The 14,589-nt window shown below is 40.9% G+C and overlaps 1 protein-coding gene across 4 annotated transcripts in view; it reads left to right on the top strand.

The window, feature by feature from the left end:
- Window positions 1–14,589, top strand: part of RNF144B (ring finger protein 144B) — a 50,951-nt gene that overhangs the window by 20,629 nt on the left and 15,733 nt on the right. For all 4 annotated transcript variants that reach the window (XM_030445923.1, XM_030445924.1, XM_008497152.2 and 1 more), the window contains one exon: window positions 11,360–11,464. In XM_030445923.1, coding sequence (XP_030301783.1) covers window positions 11,360–11,464 — 105 coding nt within the window. The remainder of the gene's footprint in view (window positions 1–11,359; window positions 11,465–14,589) is intronic.

Raw genomic sequence — 14,589 nt, 5'->3', positions numbered from 1 at the left:
CTCTTCTCCAGGAAGTGATGGTTGGGGATGTTGCTGTCCGCACCTCTCCCCCCCTTGGTGCTGCAGCTCTGGCCCCATACATATGCCCCTTACCTCAGAGCACCTACTCTAAGCTTGGCTCTCCAGTGCCATGGCAGTGAAGTGGAAAGTACAGTCACAGTTGTTTGGCATCTGTGCAAACTTTGCTGACTTTGTCTAAACCAAGAACTAGCCATGAGTGAATGCTGAGTGCAGCTGGGAGAAGCCTTTAGACATGCTCTATTTATTTCAGTGGGCGTAATATGTCTCGATTGTGCTTATGCTCCATGTCTACCCTTTGTCTGGCTCTTGTTGTTTGTCTCTGAACATTCTTCCAATGGACATGTCTGGGCTGACACAACAGAGACATGCAGATATTGCATCCTATAACAAAGGGGACTCTGGAAGATTTTAACCTACCTGTGTGACCTTCTGTCTGGAATCCAGAGCAGTTTGAGTTGCTCCTTTGGGAAGCCTCTAAGGAGCAGTGTAGGAAGCATCTTGCCACAGAGTGCCTTGGTACCAGGGCTTGCATGGGGGATAAATTTCCTGCCACCCATGCCAGGGCTTCTAGATACCTTAACACTGCTCTTTAGAGGAATATTGGGTAAGAATGTCGACTGTGAGCTATGGGATTGAGCCCATATCAGTTTTTTTGGTGAGCAACACTTTCATCATATATAGTTTATTCTTATTTTCTATCACTAAGCTTAATTGTATAGATTCAAGAGTAGTATTAAATTTGAAATAGAGCAGAGTTTGACAAGGACATAATAAGTTCTGCTCTACTAAGGTGAAACCATTAGTTTTGTTATTTTTTTTGTTCTATTAAACATGTGAGGTTGGGTTTTTTTGCTAACTAATGATGATTCTGCATCTATGATTGTTTTTCCTTACAGCATTTTTGACTGTGGAAATAACAGGGAGTTGTTACTATTTAGGCATCCATGGGGGAGAGCTTGACTGATTTTTCACTTGTGGTCTGTAAAACCAAATAATTTAAATGAGTTAGAATTGTGTAAAGCTATCCTTCCAGCTTAGAAACTCTTGTAAAAACAATTACATTTTGTAAAAGCTGTGTTCTAGCCAAAGTAAGTAAGCTGTGTTTAAGAAAGTGTATGTTTGCATTTTGGTAGAATGTTGCTAGTAAGGCATGAATTTTTCAAATAGCTAAAAACATTTTTACTCCCTGTTTGGTGAAGAAAAAGCAGATGGCTTGCAGAATGCACTTGCCACCTTCCTTGGTAGCTCGGTCATGTCTGAAGAGGTGTTAGCCTTGTATTTCTCAAAGTTTGCTGCAGTTGGCATAAGACTCCAGTGAAATGTGAGCTGAAGCACACATTTACGAATCCCAAGAATTTGGAGATGTCTATAGTGTACCTCATGGCTTGGTTTTGTTGTGCATGGGCTACATTTGTTTGAATGAAAGATGGATCTCTGAAGAGGGTTGGGCAGGGATGTGAGGTGTATTTTACCTGGAAAATTTTTAGAGGACTGGACTTTACATTATTCAGGTCATTTCCTATACCTCTAAAACCTTTGCGGAGTGCCATGCATGTTTTTACATATATATTCAGCATTATATGTATTGCTCAAGCTGCATGGTTGTGCAATTACACATGGTTTTGGCCCTGTGGTGATCACATCACTCACATATGTCTGGCTGTACCATCACAGTTTTACAAAATATAGTATTTTTGTGCACTTGTACCTGGGTCCAAAGCAAACTAATATTAATTACCTCCTGACCGATACACTTACATGATTGTATTTTGAATATTGCACTTATTTTTAGTTAGTTTTCTTACATGTTAGTATCCTTTGCTTTCCTCCTTTGTCCCTCAGATAGCTCTGGTGGTGCCTCACTCAGGCAAGACTCAGGAGTGCTGTGGCAGGGTAGTGCCAGGAATAGACAGGCTGACCTCCTTGCTTTGTCTTTGGAGGGGGCTCTGGCTTTGGCTTTGGCTCATTAAGAAGTATACATCTAGCAGACTCCTGCCTTTTCAAAACTTGTCTAAAGCTGAGAAAGTGTCAGTGAGTGGTAATGGGTGGTATGAGCACATGCACTTCTCTTCCTCTTGCTAGAAATGCCCTAGTAACTGGCACAGCAAAAATTACCCTTTGGAAACAGTCTTGAGGAGTGCAGGACTAGAAGTATCCTGCAAATATTAAGAGCCCTATGGAAGACTTGGTGCCAGTCTGCAGTCTGAGAGCAGTCACAGAGTTTTACCAGGTGTGGAAAGATTTCCCTGGTGGCAATGATGGAAAAGGAAGTGGTGGCAGAAGCACCGGTGGTGGTGCTGTTACAGGAAACAGGGTTTTGGGGGGTCAGTAAAAAAGGCTTCTCCCCCTCAACACCATTTCTGTTTGTCTTTTCTCCTCTTTTCTCCCTCCTCCTATGCATTTCAGAGTCCTGACAAGAGCCTGATGAGCAACAGAATCATAGAATGGTTTGGGTTGGAAGGGACCTTAAGGATCGTCCAGTTCCAACCCCCCTTCTCTGGGCAGGGACACCTCCCACCAGACCAGGTTGCTCCAAGCCCCATCCAACCTGGCCTTGAGCACTTCTGGGGATGGGGTATCAATAGCTTTTCTGGTCAACCTGTGCCAGTGTCTCACCACCTTCTCACTAAAGAATTTTTTCCTAATATCCAAAATGGCATTGCTGCTATTCAAATCAAGCAGCATCTTATATCTTATTTGTATGTTATTTACTGGAACTGTCTTCAAGATGCCTAAGACAACAAGTAATAAACTCTGAAAACAGAAAGTACCTTCCTGTGTTGCTTGTGTGTTGTCAGCACATGTTTATGCAGAACTGGCATGATTCACCCTTCTTTTTTTCCAAGCAAATTCTTTGTTGGGTCTTGTACTTCTGAGACGTGTCTGAGGTAACTGAGTTACAAAACGTGCAAAACAAACATCACGATGATCCACCTGTTTGTTATTCTAGTGCACACAATGTGGTCTAAATGAGATTAGTCTTCATGCAGCCTTAAAAGGAGACACCAGTTTGCAATGTTGAATAGAAGCACAGCTAGCTTCTCTGCAGTCTTGGCTATTGTACAAGTAGAAGATGATCCAAAGGCATTTGAGAGGACAAAATTTTCCACTGTAGCTACATGTGACAGTGAGGCTAGGGCTAGACATGGGTGAAAAGGGCTCTTTTGCTGCTGTTGACAGTCTGGCACCCTGGGCAGCTCCCTGCCTGGCAAGTTAGGGTCTTGGGAGGCTGCAGCCTCCAAAAAGAGGGGCTTACATACTGCCAGACACTGTTCTTAGAGGGGAACAAAAGAACCTTCCATAAATAGGAATTTATTGCATTCACCAGCAGGACACTTTAAGGCCCCTCTGCTTCCTTTCATCTTTTTAAGAGCCTTGCCCTGCCTCTTTCACATGGCTAGACACTGATATCTTGTCCTTAGTGCTGTGAAGCTTCAGGCTGCATGTATTGGGGAGCACTGGAGAACTGGAGGCAAGCTGATGGGAAGGATCAGCCTCATCAGCAAAAAGCAAGGGCAGAAAAGCCTGGGAGCAGAGAAGAACGAGTAGATCAAAGACAAGGAGGAGGCAGATGACAAAGTGCGTGGGATGCCTGCTAAATGGAGCAAACCTACATGAATACACCAGTGAAAGACTACTTAGTAATACTTATGAGTAAGGGAAAATTCAGATTTACCTTCATCTAGTCAGCACTGGGTTTTAGTATCTCTTCTTTCTTTGTGACAATTTTCAAGGTCTTTGGTTGCCTTTTCTTCCTCCTCTTTCTCCCACCCTAGGAAACACCTGCATTTGCTTACAACTGCACTAACTTGTAACTTCTCCTCTAACTAAACAGACCTTGTTCTGTGGTGCCCCACTTACTTTATGTACAGCCAACCTCAGGTTGTTTTGCACTTCCACCCACAGGTAGCAAGCCTGTCAAGTTTTGACATTTTGGATCCTTTTCTCCCATGTCAACGTTTGAAATGCTTCAGAACAGCTTTGTTTGGAAGTTGCCAAATTTTCCCCACCTGCTAACACAGGCACTGAAGACATAGCATTATTATAGTAAATTAGATTAAGAACTTCTTGCATGCATGTCTATGCAGTTGCACCCAAGGCAGAGTTGGTAGGGTTACTAAAAGACCACAAATGTACACGCTGCCTTTTAATGGATTCTGCTATTCAAGGAGAGGGGCTATGTGTTTATGAAGTCAATAGAGACCTGGAGATGGGTGAGGAAGTGAGAACTCACATGCTTAATGGCATCACCACGTTGGTGAAGTTGGGAAGTTGGTGTTATCACCATTAAACAAATGAAGAAAGGATGTGAAGTTGTCAGTGCCTCAGATTGCCACAGTAAGTGAGCTGGCTGGTTGCATGAGCATCGTCGTCATGTCTGCTTTGTACCTCTTGGTAAGGCCACATTTGGCCTGACATGGATTTGTTTGTAAGAGAAATAGTATTTGCAGCTGGCTTGGTTTTGGGATGGGTGAGTTTCTTGGTCCTGTTCTCTGTTCATTTTCTGTTTGGTGGTACTACTTTATGCCAACTATTACCAGGACTTATGCTGACTTTTATGAAAGGGTGACAGGATGTAGCAGACCATATGTAAATTGGTTGTATACTATTTAGATGAGCAGAATCTAGCACCACTCTTGGCAAATCTTTTGAAGCAAAGCTGATAACAAAATATTTTCAGGCATCCTTCAAAGATCCCCTGGAAAAGGCTCATGGAGCAGTGTCAGGCCCTTAACATGATGGTCCATTGTCATGTTTGCTTGGTGTTTTCAGTTGATCATGACAAAATAAAATGCTTGTCTGTGATGTTATTCCCCCTCTTCTATTGAGTCACAGAATGGCTGTTATATCATTGGAGGCTGAACAGGCATTTTTACACTTTCTTTCAAGTCTATTTGTCAGTAAGGCTCTTACGTGGCCTGATTTTGAAGGCAACTTTGTTCATCACAGCATCTAGTCCTTAGCAGTTAAGCATGGATTGGGCAATACAAATGAATGTTTCATTTGACTTTTGTTTTTAACTTTAAACTGTGCCTACTGTAAGTCTATGTCTAACAAATTAATAAATGGCTATTTCTGTGGTGTACTTTAAAAAAGCTTTCTTTCACTGGAAGTGTGTCCATTTTTTTTCAAGTGAAGTGCATCTGCTGCCAAGCTATTTAACAATAGGCTTGATTACTCCAAATTTAATACTTATTGAGAAATGCTTGAGAAAATCCAGGAATTCGATTACCACACATTGAAAGTGAGTGGCCCATTTTAGAGACTGAACATATAGAAGGGCAGATGTTATGAGAATGATGAACAACACATTACTAAATGTTATTTAGATCTCTTGTAAACAGTGTGAGTACTGCTCAGTGTTTTGGGGAGAATATAGTTAATAGATTATGCAACTGATAAAATGGGGAGTGCATCAGGTGGCTAAATTTAGTGTTCTAGCAGGAACTGTCTCATTGAAGTAAATCATACTGTTTATTCCATATAATACTACATCACTACAAGACTACTCTTTCTTGTATATACCCTGAAGAACAAGTAACACTTGAAAATTTTAATAAATGAAAGCTATGCCTTAATGAATAAAAAGTACATCAACTGAAACAAAAAGCTGAATGCCTACCTGTTGATCTGTTCTCATCATAAGACACTTCAGAATGCCAGCTGAAAAGTTGTTTTCTTATCATTTACAGCCTTTTAAAATTTTTTTCACCCTCCTGAATTTTGAGATTGTAAAAAGGTTAGGGCTAAGAAAACCCCAAACCAATACAGTTCTTGGGGAAAAATCTGGAAGAGAGATTTAATATTTTGAGTCAGTCTTGAGTATTCTAAGATGGAAACCTGAAATTCTTGATTTTTCTGGAAACGAAGTTGTCTTCAAGTTAGCATTTGTAGGAAAGGCCTTGTTCTTTTGTCAGAATGCCTTCAATTAATTCTTGCTTTTTCACATTTAATGTAGGTCATGAAGTAGTAGTGTCTAAAAAAACTGTAGATCTTTTGGGTTTTCTTCTTTCTGTTTTTGCAATTCAGTTGAAGACAAATATGCTTACTTATAGCAGCAATATCAGTAGCACTTAAGGCAGCCCTTTCCATTTCTTTCTTCCTCCTAGGCAACCCACCATCCTTCTTAATAAAACTACCTGTTCAGTTTTGTCACATCACATATGTGGTCTCCTTTTATACCTTTGCATGCAAACCAATGAGGCTGCATTTAGGGAGCTGAGGAGCTGCATGCAGATGAGAGATGAGCAGGTTAATGGAACAAGTCAAGGTACTTGAAAAAGCAGTATATAGAAATGGTTCAGATTCTTCTTTTGTCTCTGGTACAGAAATTATCTGAAAATGGTTTTGAATAGAAACATAAGGTTTATCAGTGAGAGGAATATAGTGCCTTTGTCACATCATTACCTAGCAACATAATGCTGAAATGAGGCTTTGAACTCATTCTTACATTAAAATGCAGTACCGTTATGGTCCCTTTGCAGATTAAATACATTGCCAAACAGATTTTTTTTTGGTCAATACATTAAAAATGCCCTCTCTACAATTTGCTAGGGGAAAAAAGAAAAAAAAGTTGATGTTAGAGCAGCACATAGAAGAAATGTTGAAATGAAGAATTCATGGATAGCCTGAACAGAATTTTTCATTCCTGGAGCTCTGATCTCACCATATAAAACACTTTAGAAAATTACAGAAAGTATTTATTAATGAAGAAGGAATTTTTTTTTGTCGTTAGTTTGTGCATTTATTATTTGGGATTTTCAGTGCTTTTTCAAAGATTCTTTCCCCATGTTACAGCACACACTTTCAGCAAAGCCTTAGCTCTATCAGAGGAATGTGTGTTTGGAACATACATAAATATTTGCCTAAATCATAATCTTTCTTACAAGTCATGCAAGATAAAACATAAATTCATATATGTAGAATGTACTATAATAATTTGTTCCAGGTACTTTACGGGCCTTGACTTTTCAGAAGCTCATGAGTAGCATTTTATGTAGTAGGTAAATGGATATTGACCTAATTTTGTTAAATAGAAGATGATGACCTATAAGACAAAAATGGCATAAGAGGAAAAAAAATTCTTGCCCCAAAATGCTTAGACAACAAATTACTTGAAAAAGGTCTCATTATACATTATGACTCTTAGGCATAGAAAAAATTACTTTTAGTGCCCCTTCCACTGAAGATGACAGTAGCTCAGCAGGAGCAAAACATGCTTGGCAAGGTTAGGTCATCACCAAAACCTTCTGTTAGGTGTACTGAGTTCTGTTAGTGGAATTATCACATTTAAATTGATCCCTCTTGCTTGATTGCATCATGACTTTAATATGTATCTGAATACACAGACACATACATATAGTTGCTCAGGGGATAAAATCTGAGTAAACTGAACATAACTGATCAGGGTACATTTGCAGTATGGAAGTTAAAATTGTTTGGGTTGGTATCAGCTAGTTATTTGAACATAACAGAGCCAAATCTAATTTCAGCTGTAGTCAGCAGGATTCAAGCTCATTCAGCAGGGCCTCAGTAGGTTTTTAGTCTGCTGCCTCAACCATTCTGCCTTGACCATGCGATGCATTCATGGAAACCTCGCTGTGCTGGTAGGAAGGTCACTGGGGATGACTTGCTTGGGCCATGGAGAGTAAGATGATGGTGTGACTTATTGTAAGCCAAAGGTCTTGTGGTGTCACCTCTCCAGCCACTGACTGCTCACTGTGCTTGCAAGCCACCTCACTGCAGGAGGATGTTGAGACCTAGTGACTTCAAGGATGTCAAGATTAAGATCCTTTCAGGAAGCTTGGATACCACAGAAGATGGAGTATCTTGATCTTACCTTCACGTTGGAGGGCAACTAAGTGGCATGCATAGTGCCTGCAGTTTTCCTAGCTGAGATATTGCTGATTTTTGTAGTTCTATAGGTCTTAAGCATTTTATGTCTGTAAAACGTATTCTCCATAGCGTGGGAGGACATACAGCTGAGGTCAGTCATGATTCATTATATTGACTTTGAATCCTATCACATTTGCAGCTTTGACATCTTTTCAGATACTTTTATTTGCCACTTTTCAAGTAGCCAGCTAAATTAGTAGCTGAGCTGTAAATGATAATAAAACTCCTCTAAACATTTAACTCCTCTAATGTTAAAGTGAAGGCATATTTTTTTAGTGATTTTCCACTTTGCTGCTGTGACCTCTTCTTTGCTGCTAGTTTGTGAAAGAGGGAGGAAGTAGTTCATACCTTCATTTGTGTACAGACTTAAGTAAAAAACTTAATCCTTCAGCAGCAAATGTTTTCTTTGAGTTTCCCAGCACTTTTAAGTCCTTCCATCAAGTTCTTGATTTACCTTCTCCAAGCACAGAGGCTAAAGGCAAAAGATTTAATACCTTTAAAAACTATTTAACAAAGAGATTTTCTGTCACACATTTGAAGCTCCATGACACTGCATAGGCCTATTTTAATAGAATCCAGATGCATTAGAAGTCCTCAGAAATCTCTCTTCTCCTGGCTTGGTACCCCTAATGAGTTAGATGCTGCATATTGAAACTGATTGCAGAATCTATACTGTGGATCGAAGCTCCTTAAGAGCCTCATGCCCATCCTTGCATGGAAGGGTAATTGTCAGTGCTCTGAGCTTCTGTCCTGGAAGTCTAAATTAAGAACAAGCCTCTGGGCTGCTGCTAGGCCTGCAGTAACTTCTGAGGCTTCGTCCTCCCTCTGTACCTGACCTGAGCTGCCCCCAGACTACAAATCTACTGTAGCATGCTGTCAAAACAAATTACTAAGTATCAGGCAGCACCAGAGAGTATAGGGTAGCCAGGACCTTAGCAAAAGTAAATGGTTGCTCTCCCATGCTTTCTGAGGAATTAAGGTAACCTAAATGCTTTGGCTGGAGAGAAACACTCCTCCTTCAAATGATCTCCTAAGACCTGATCCAGAAAGTAATCAGGTCTCCTGTGAGGAGAGGAAGTGAGATGTAAGGAGGCTCTCCTGGAGCGTCACCCATGTACCTAAGAAGTGCACTGAACACCCTGCAGTGTGTGCAGGCTTTGGAGAAGGGACTCAGTGGGCAGATTTTGCTGTTTGCATCATTCGTGATGGAGGCTGGGTACGGGCACAAACCAGGGAGCTGGATTTGTGCAGGGAGTGAGCACTTGATACCCTATTTCTTCTAGGATACCTCCTGAACCATGTGGGCAGCACCAGGTGCTTAATGAATGTGGGGATGCAGGAGCAGGTCATCCGGAGTCTCCATCCACATCAGTAATGGCACTGGCACCTGGGCTCTGGGGTCACATTTTTGGCATCATTCCCCGTGCCACCTGCTGCCAATGCCCAGACAGTGGGCACTGATGCCTGTGATGCTGACTTTTTATCCAGTGGTTAAACTGTGCCTTGATGCCTTTGAGAAAGGTGGGTGAGGAATGGGACATGACACTGAGACTGCTTGAATAATAAAATAATAGCTCTGGGTTAAATCTGGGTTGGTAATCTCTAATTTTTGCCTTCAGTTACTGACATGATTTCCTTTTTGCTCTTTACTTCATAGTATCTCCCTCACTACATATGTACTACTTGCACTATCAGTTCTTTACATCCATCCTGCTGCTTTCTTATAGGGGTACATGCTGGATAAAAATCCATTAATGCTTAATGAGCTAGTTATTTAAAGCTTACCATTCAGGTTATACCCCCTCCATTCCTCTAAATGAATACACTTCAAATATTTACAAATGAAATGCAATCTCAGTTAAGTTAAGCTGCTTCTGCTTGCTTTAACTTGCTCTGTGTAGTTCATCAGAATTAACCAAAACATGTGAATGTGGATATTTCAGTAGAGAGACAGACAGAATAATAAAGAAACCTCATTTCCATTTGTACAAGTCCTAATTATCCTGACATTTGGGAGGTACCAGCTTTCCAGTAAAAGTACAAATGAGGAAATTTCTTTATACAGAGCACAATATGCAAGGCCTTCTCAGAACAGTCGAGGCTAATGCAGACTTGAATGTTAAATGCCTAAAAATACTGGAAAAACAGATTGTGAAGAGTCTCAGGGCTTTACCAGAGCTCAGGCTCTAAAAGGCTGTGATTTCCTCACAACCCACCTGGTAGCTTTTGAACTTGGTGCGTGTTCTGAGACAGAGGACTCAAAGACCTTGCACTCTGCCGTATATCTTGAAAACTGGCATTAAGACAAGAAGCCAGGAGTACTGAGACAGAGGAGGAGTTTATCATCTGGGCATAAAATACAAATCTATAGGGAACAAAGCTGCATCTGTCTTGCTGCCTGTAAAATAACTGCATTGTCATATACAATTAACTATGCAAGCCAATACCAAACCTGCCAGAAATCCACATTTTGTTATTTTTTCAACATTGAATTGCAATTTACTGTATATTTTGTCACTATTTTGAGGAGACACTCTGACTTAGGAGTGAGCTGACTTACTTACATGTGCAGTTTGGAAATACAATTCAAGCACTGTTCTTTGATCCACTGCACCAGTTTTATGCCATGATTTTATTAAAGACTCTATTATTATAGAGTGTTAAAAAGACAAGTTCAGTATATTTGAAACTGGCCTGCCAAGTAAAATGTGGGGAGAACAGAGGGCTTTTTGTTCTTGGAGAGGGGAGGACTGCCATATTTTGTGTGATGAAACAATTAGGAAATGTTCATAAGAAGGCCTCCATAGTGGAAACAGACTTTGAATTCCTGCTCAGTAGACTAGAGGCTGATGATAAATCATGGTAAGCCATGGAAATTACCTGATCTCTGTGGGGAAGTTGGGGGAGGAGGGAAAGAACTGATAGCTGCACATCTTCTAGAGTAGATTATAAAGTCCTGACCAGGTTTATGCCCCCCCCCTTCCCTTTTCATGCAGCTGACAACAGTAGTTTCTTTCTTGTAAATGAGGTTTCCCACAATGGAAACTGCTGGCTGAATGTCTGAAGTAAGAGCACAGGAGGAAAGACAAAAGAGTGAAGCCTGTTTAATAGGGATGAAAGACACTCCCCTCCCTAAATCCTTCAGTCCCTGTTTTGTAGAGCACTGGGGTTGTTAGCACTGAAAGGTCTGACTTGCTGACTTGGGTAAATGCAATGCTCAGCAGATGAAGTAATGTGTAATTAATTGTTCCTTGTTACATTCTTTCCAATGTAATGATCTGTAGCATTTACACTTACAGTAATTGATGTTTTCTCTGTGCAGGAGCTTTAGGATAGCCAATTAAGGCAGTGAAGGTGGTAACAGTGCAGCATGTCTAGCATTAGTTTGCTACCAACCTGTGGTCTATAACTTTTTTTTCCTCTTTTCTCTCCTTGTTTCTAGTGCCTGAAACAGTACATGCAGCTGGCAATCCAAGAAGGTTGTGGTTCTCCTATCACTTGTCCAGACATGGTATGCTTGAACCATGGGACCCTACAAGAAGCAGAGGTATCAAGAAGCCTTTTTTTTTTTTTTTTTTTTTAAACATAACCCCCACCCAAACTTCTTTATCTACATAATAAGTACGTTCATACACTTTTTCATTTCTCTGATTACCTTTAATGAGCTTTTGGCAAGAAGCCTGACTGGCAAGAGGAACTAGAAACAGACATTTTTCAAGAGTTTTGCTCCTTCTCCCCTCCCTCTGCGCCTTGAGGAAAGGGTTACTTTGCATCCAGACAACCTTAGAATTACCTAAGCAGGTGACTTAACCAGCATACCTTGTATACCAGAATTTCTGAGCCTTCATTATAACTGCCAGTTAAATAAGATTTGATTTGACTGCAAACACTGAAATTCCTGTGCCTCTCTGAATTCAAGAAAAAGAACTCCAGCTTATGGTATGTAAGGCCTGAATTTCTTCGTGCATGTTTATATTGGGCTGCAACAGCCAATTTGCAGCCCAATATAAACATACAAGACTCTGTATGTTACCTGGGCAGGGAGGTATCTACACAGCACTGTTGGAATTAGGTCTTAAAGAGCTTTGAGGAGTGCCTTCTTTCCCAAAGCAGAGATGGGAGAGGTTGGGAGCTCAGAAGCTAAATGAGATTTGGGCAGAGCTGATTGCACGTCTCACATGTACGCAATCTCCCAGAGTAACTGGAAGGTTCAGTTTGAAAGTTGGAGGTGGAGGAACTGGAGGAAAAATGTGCTCCTCTGATGTTCTTGCACTGCTTGGGACAATGAAGCTCGAGGGGGCTATAAATATCCCCTTCCAGACTGCCTGGTGGTCTCCCAGCAATGCTGAAGCAGCCTCCTGCCTGACTTAGGGCTGCTGTAAAGTTTCTGAATTGGGCTGAGTGCCAAAGGTATGACATGGGGAGAAGCTGTTGACAGCGTGGCTGGAAACTTCAGATGTGCCAGCTGTTCTGTGCCTCTAGAAGTTTGCCATGGAAAACTGCGGGCAAATCCGATGTTGCCCTGAGGCTATTCTTGCTTGTAAGCCAGGAAGGGCCTTGCTGGGCCTGGGAAGACAAGCAGGGGAAAAAAAAATACACAACAAAACAAACAATCCAGGAAAGAAAGTTGAGTAAAGGATTTTGGCTGGTTCTGTGCATTCTCTCTACATTTGTTTGCAGGGACAAAATTCAGGAGAATCAGATCTTCACGCCCAGAAGTTTAGCTTCTGGGTTCCCTTATACCCTGTGTATAAAGATGAGATAGGTGTGGTACAAGTATGTAGTTGTATTCAAGTGCCATCAGTGGCAAAGCACTTCCCGGTATCAAAAATGCCATTTTCTCCAGAAAAATTCAGCAGGTCTTCTACAGCATGCGTTTGAAATGCTGTGCCTAGGGGCTGGGACTCACAGCTATGTTCATTAAGGCAAGCAGGCATTGTAATGGAGCTTTTCTTTGGCCAAATCCAGCTACTGTGAAAAGCAGACAGCTGTCCCCCTTCCTTCAGTCTTCTGCATACATGCAGAGGAGGTGTAGCAGTGTCCCTCCCACCCACTGCAGCAGACTGAAGGCAATTAGGCTTTATTGAAAACGTGTTTTTTAAATTAACAAATGGTTTGAAGAATTATGCTCTTGTAAGCTAGGGTTATGATTCTATAGGAACTATAGAGATATATTTCCCCTTAGTAAAGCAGGAGGATGCTCCAGGGCATGTATTAATGGACCATTAGCTTAATCCTTGGGTGCTTTTTGGGCTGAAGGCAGAATGACTGAACAGCCCAAATGTGCATTAGTGTCCTGTGGATGAATGAACATTCTGACACTCCCTTTTGGCAATGTGCTTGAAACACAGACCTTCAGCTTAAAAAGCAAACGGGCCCCCAACTTGGTTAAAATTAACTGCTTGTGTATTTTACCAAATACCTGTTTACTTAAGGAAAAACCACCCCCAGACCCCGGAAACAATAGAAGGAATAGTCTCCATGAATAATCTGAAAGATTAGTATGCAAGGTAGAGATTATGTATGAGCACTTTGTATTCTTTTTTTCTTCTCTAAAAGCTGTTACATGTGAAAATGTGGCCTTTAAAAGCTACTATTTAAAAACCAGAACTTATTGGCTTACTTTAAAAACTTACTGGTATGATAGAGAATGTGTTTAAGTTTGCCTATAGTTTGGTATGGAAATACTATTTAGAATTATAGTTTATTCCTTACACACTTGGAAACTGCAGGTGTAAAAGGATGAACTCACACACCTCTGGAGGGCCTGGGTCTGGTTTCTGGTTTCTGGCTTCTGGCAGGAAAAGTTTCCTCACCAGTACAATGCCACGAGGAATGACATGTTGCCTGTACTGGGCGAGAAAGAAGGGTTGTTTTCTCCCCTGCATTAGCATCAGAATTTTGAAAAAAATGTATTTATCATGTCATGTCCATTTCAGACTGCTGTGACTAACATTTACCAGGTACCATTGCAGTTTGGAAAAATAACAGCTATTCAGACTGTCTTAGTCATGGACAAGGTGTTAATTAGGGCTAAAACGTGTCTAACTCTGTTAGCTAACATGGGGGTTTTGGTTTGCTTTTTGAATGCCTTTTGCCCTAGCCTGTGCAAGAGAGGCAAGGTGAACTTAGTCATAATTTGAAGGAAAGTCTTTCCATGGACTTCAGTGCATTTTGTGTTGAATTCAGTTCCTTATTGCATTCAGTAAGGAAACTGAACGATTAATAACAATACTTATAAGCAATTTATAACACGTGATAGCAATGAGAGTTTCTCTGCTATCCTCTCTCAAGGTCCTTATCGAGGTGTGTAACATTTCTTCAGTGCTTTCCAATGACCCTTTTGTCTTCACTGTGAGTTAAGTCTAGTTTATCTTGTTGATAAAATTCTTCAGTTTATCTTGTATGCTACTGAATTATGAGAGCCTTTTCACAGCTCTTGACTTTATTCCAAGACGTGCTTCTTGTGTTGCTTTTTGGGGGGGTGGCAGGGGGTGAACATTTTAAACATTAAGCTGTCTAAAAAAGTGGAATTTTTCCTCAGTATCTGGAGAGTAAACTGCTTCTTCATAGCATATAGAAGAATGTGGGAGTTAAGGCTTTACTTTTGGTGAGCTAGAACACCGTGTCTCACTCAATCACAGAAGAAAATGTTCCAGGTTTTTTTTTTCC

The sequence above is a fragment of the Calypte anna genome, chromosome 2, assembly GCF_003957555.1.
Source record: "Calypte anna isolate BGI_N300 chromosome 2, bCalAnn1_v1.p, whole genome shotgun sequence".
NCBI lineage: Eukaryota > Metazoa > Chordata > Aves > Apodiformes > Trochilidae > Calypte > Calypte anna.
Note: the sequence above shows the minus strand (reverse complement) of the source record. Positions and strands in the feature narration are given on the sequence as shown.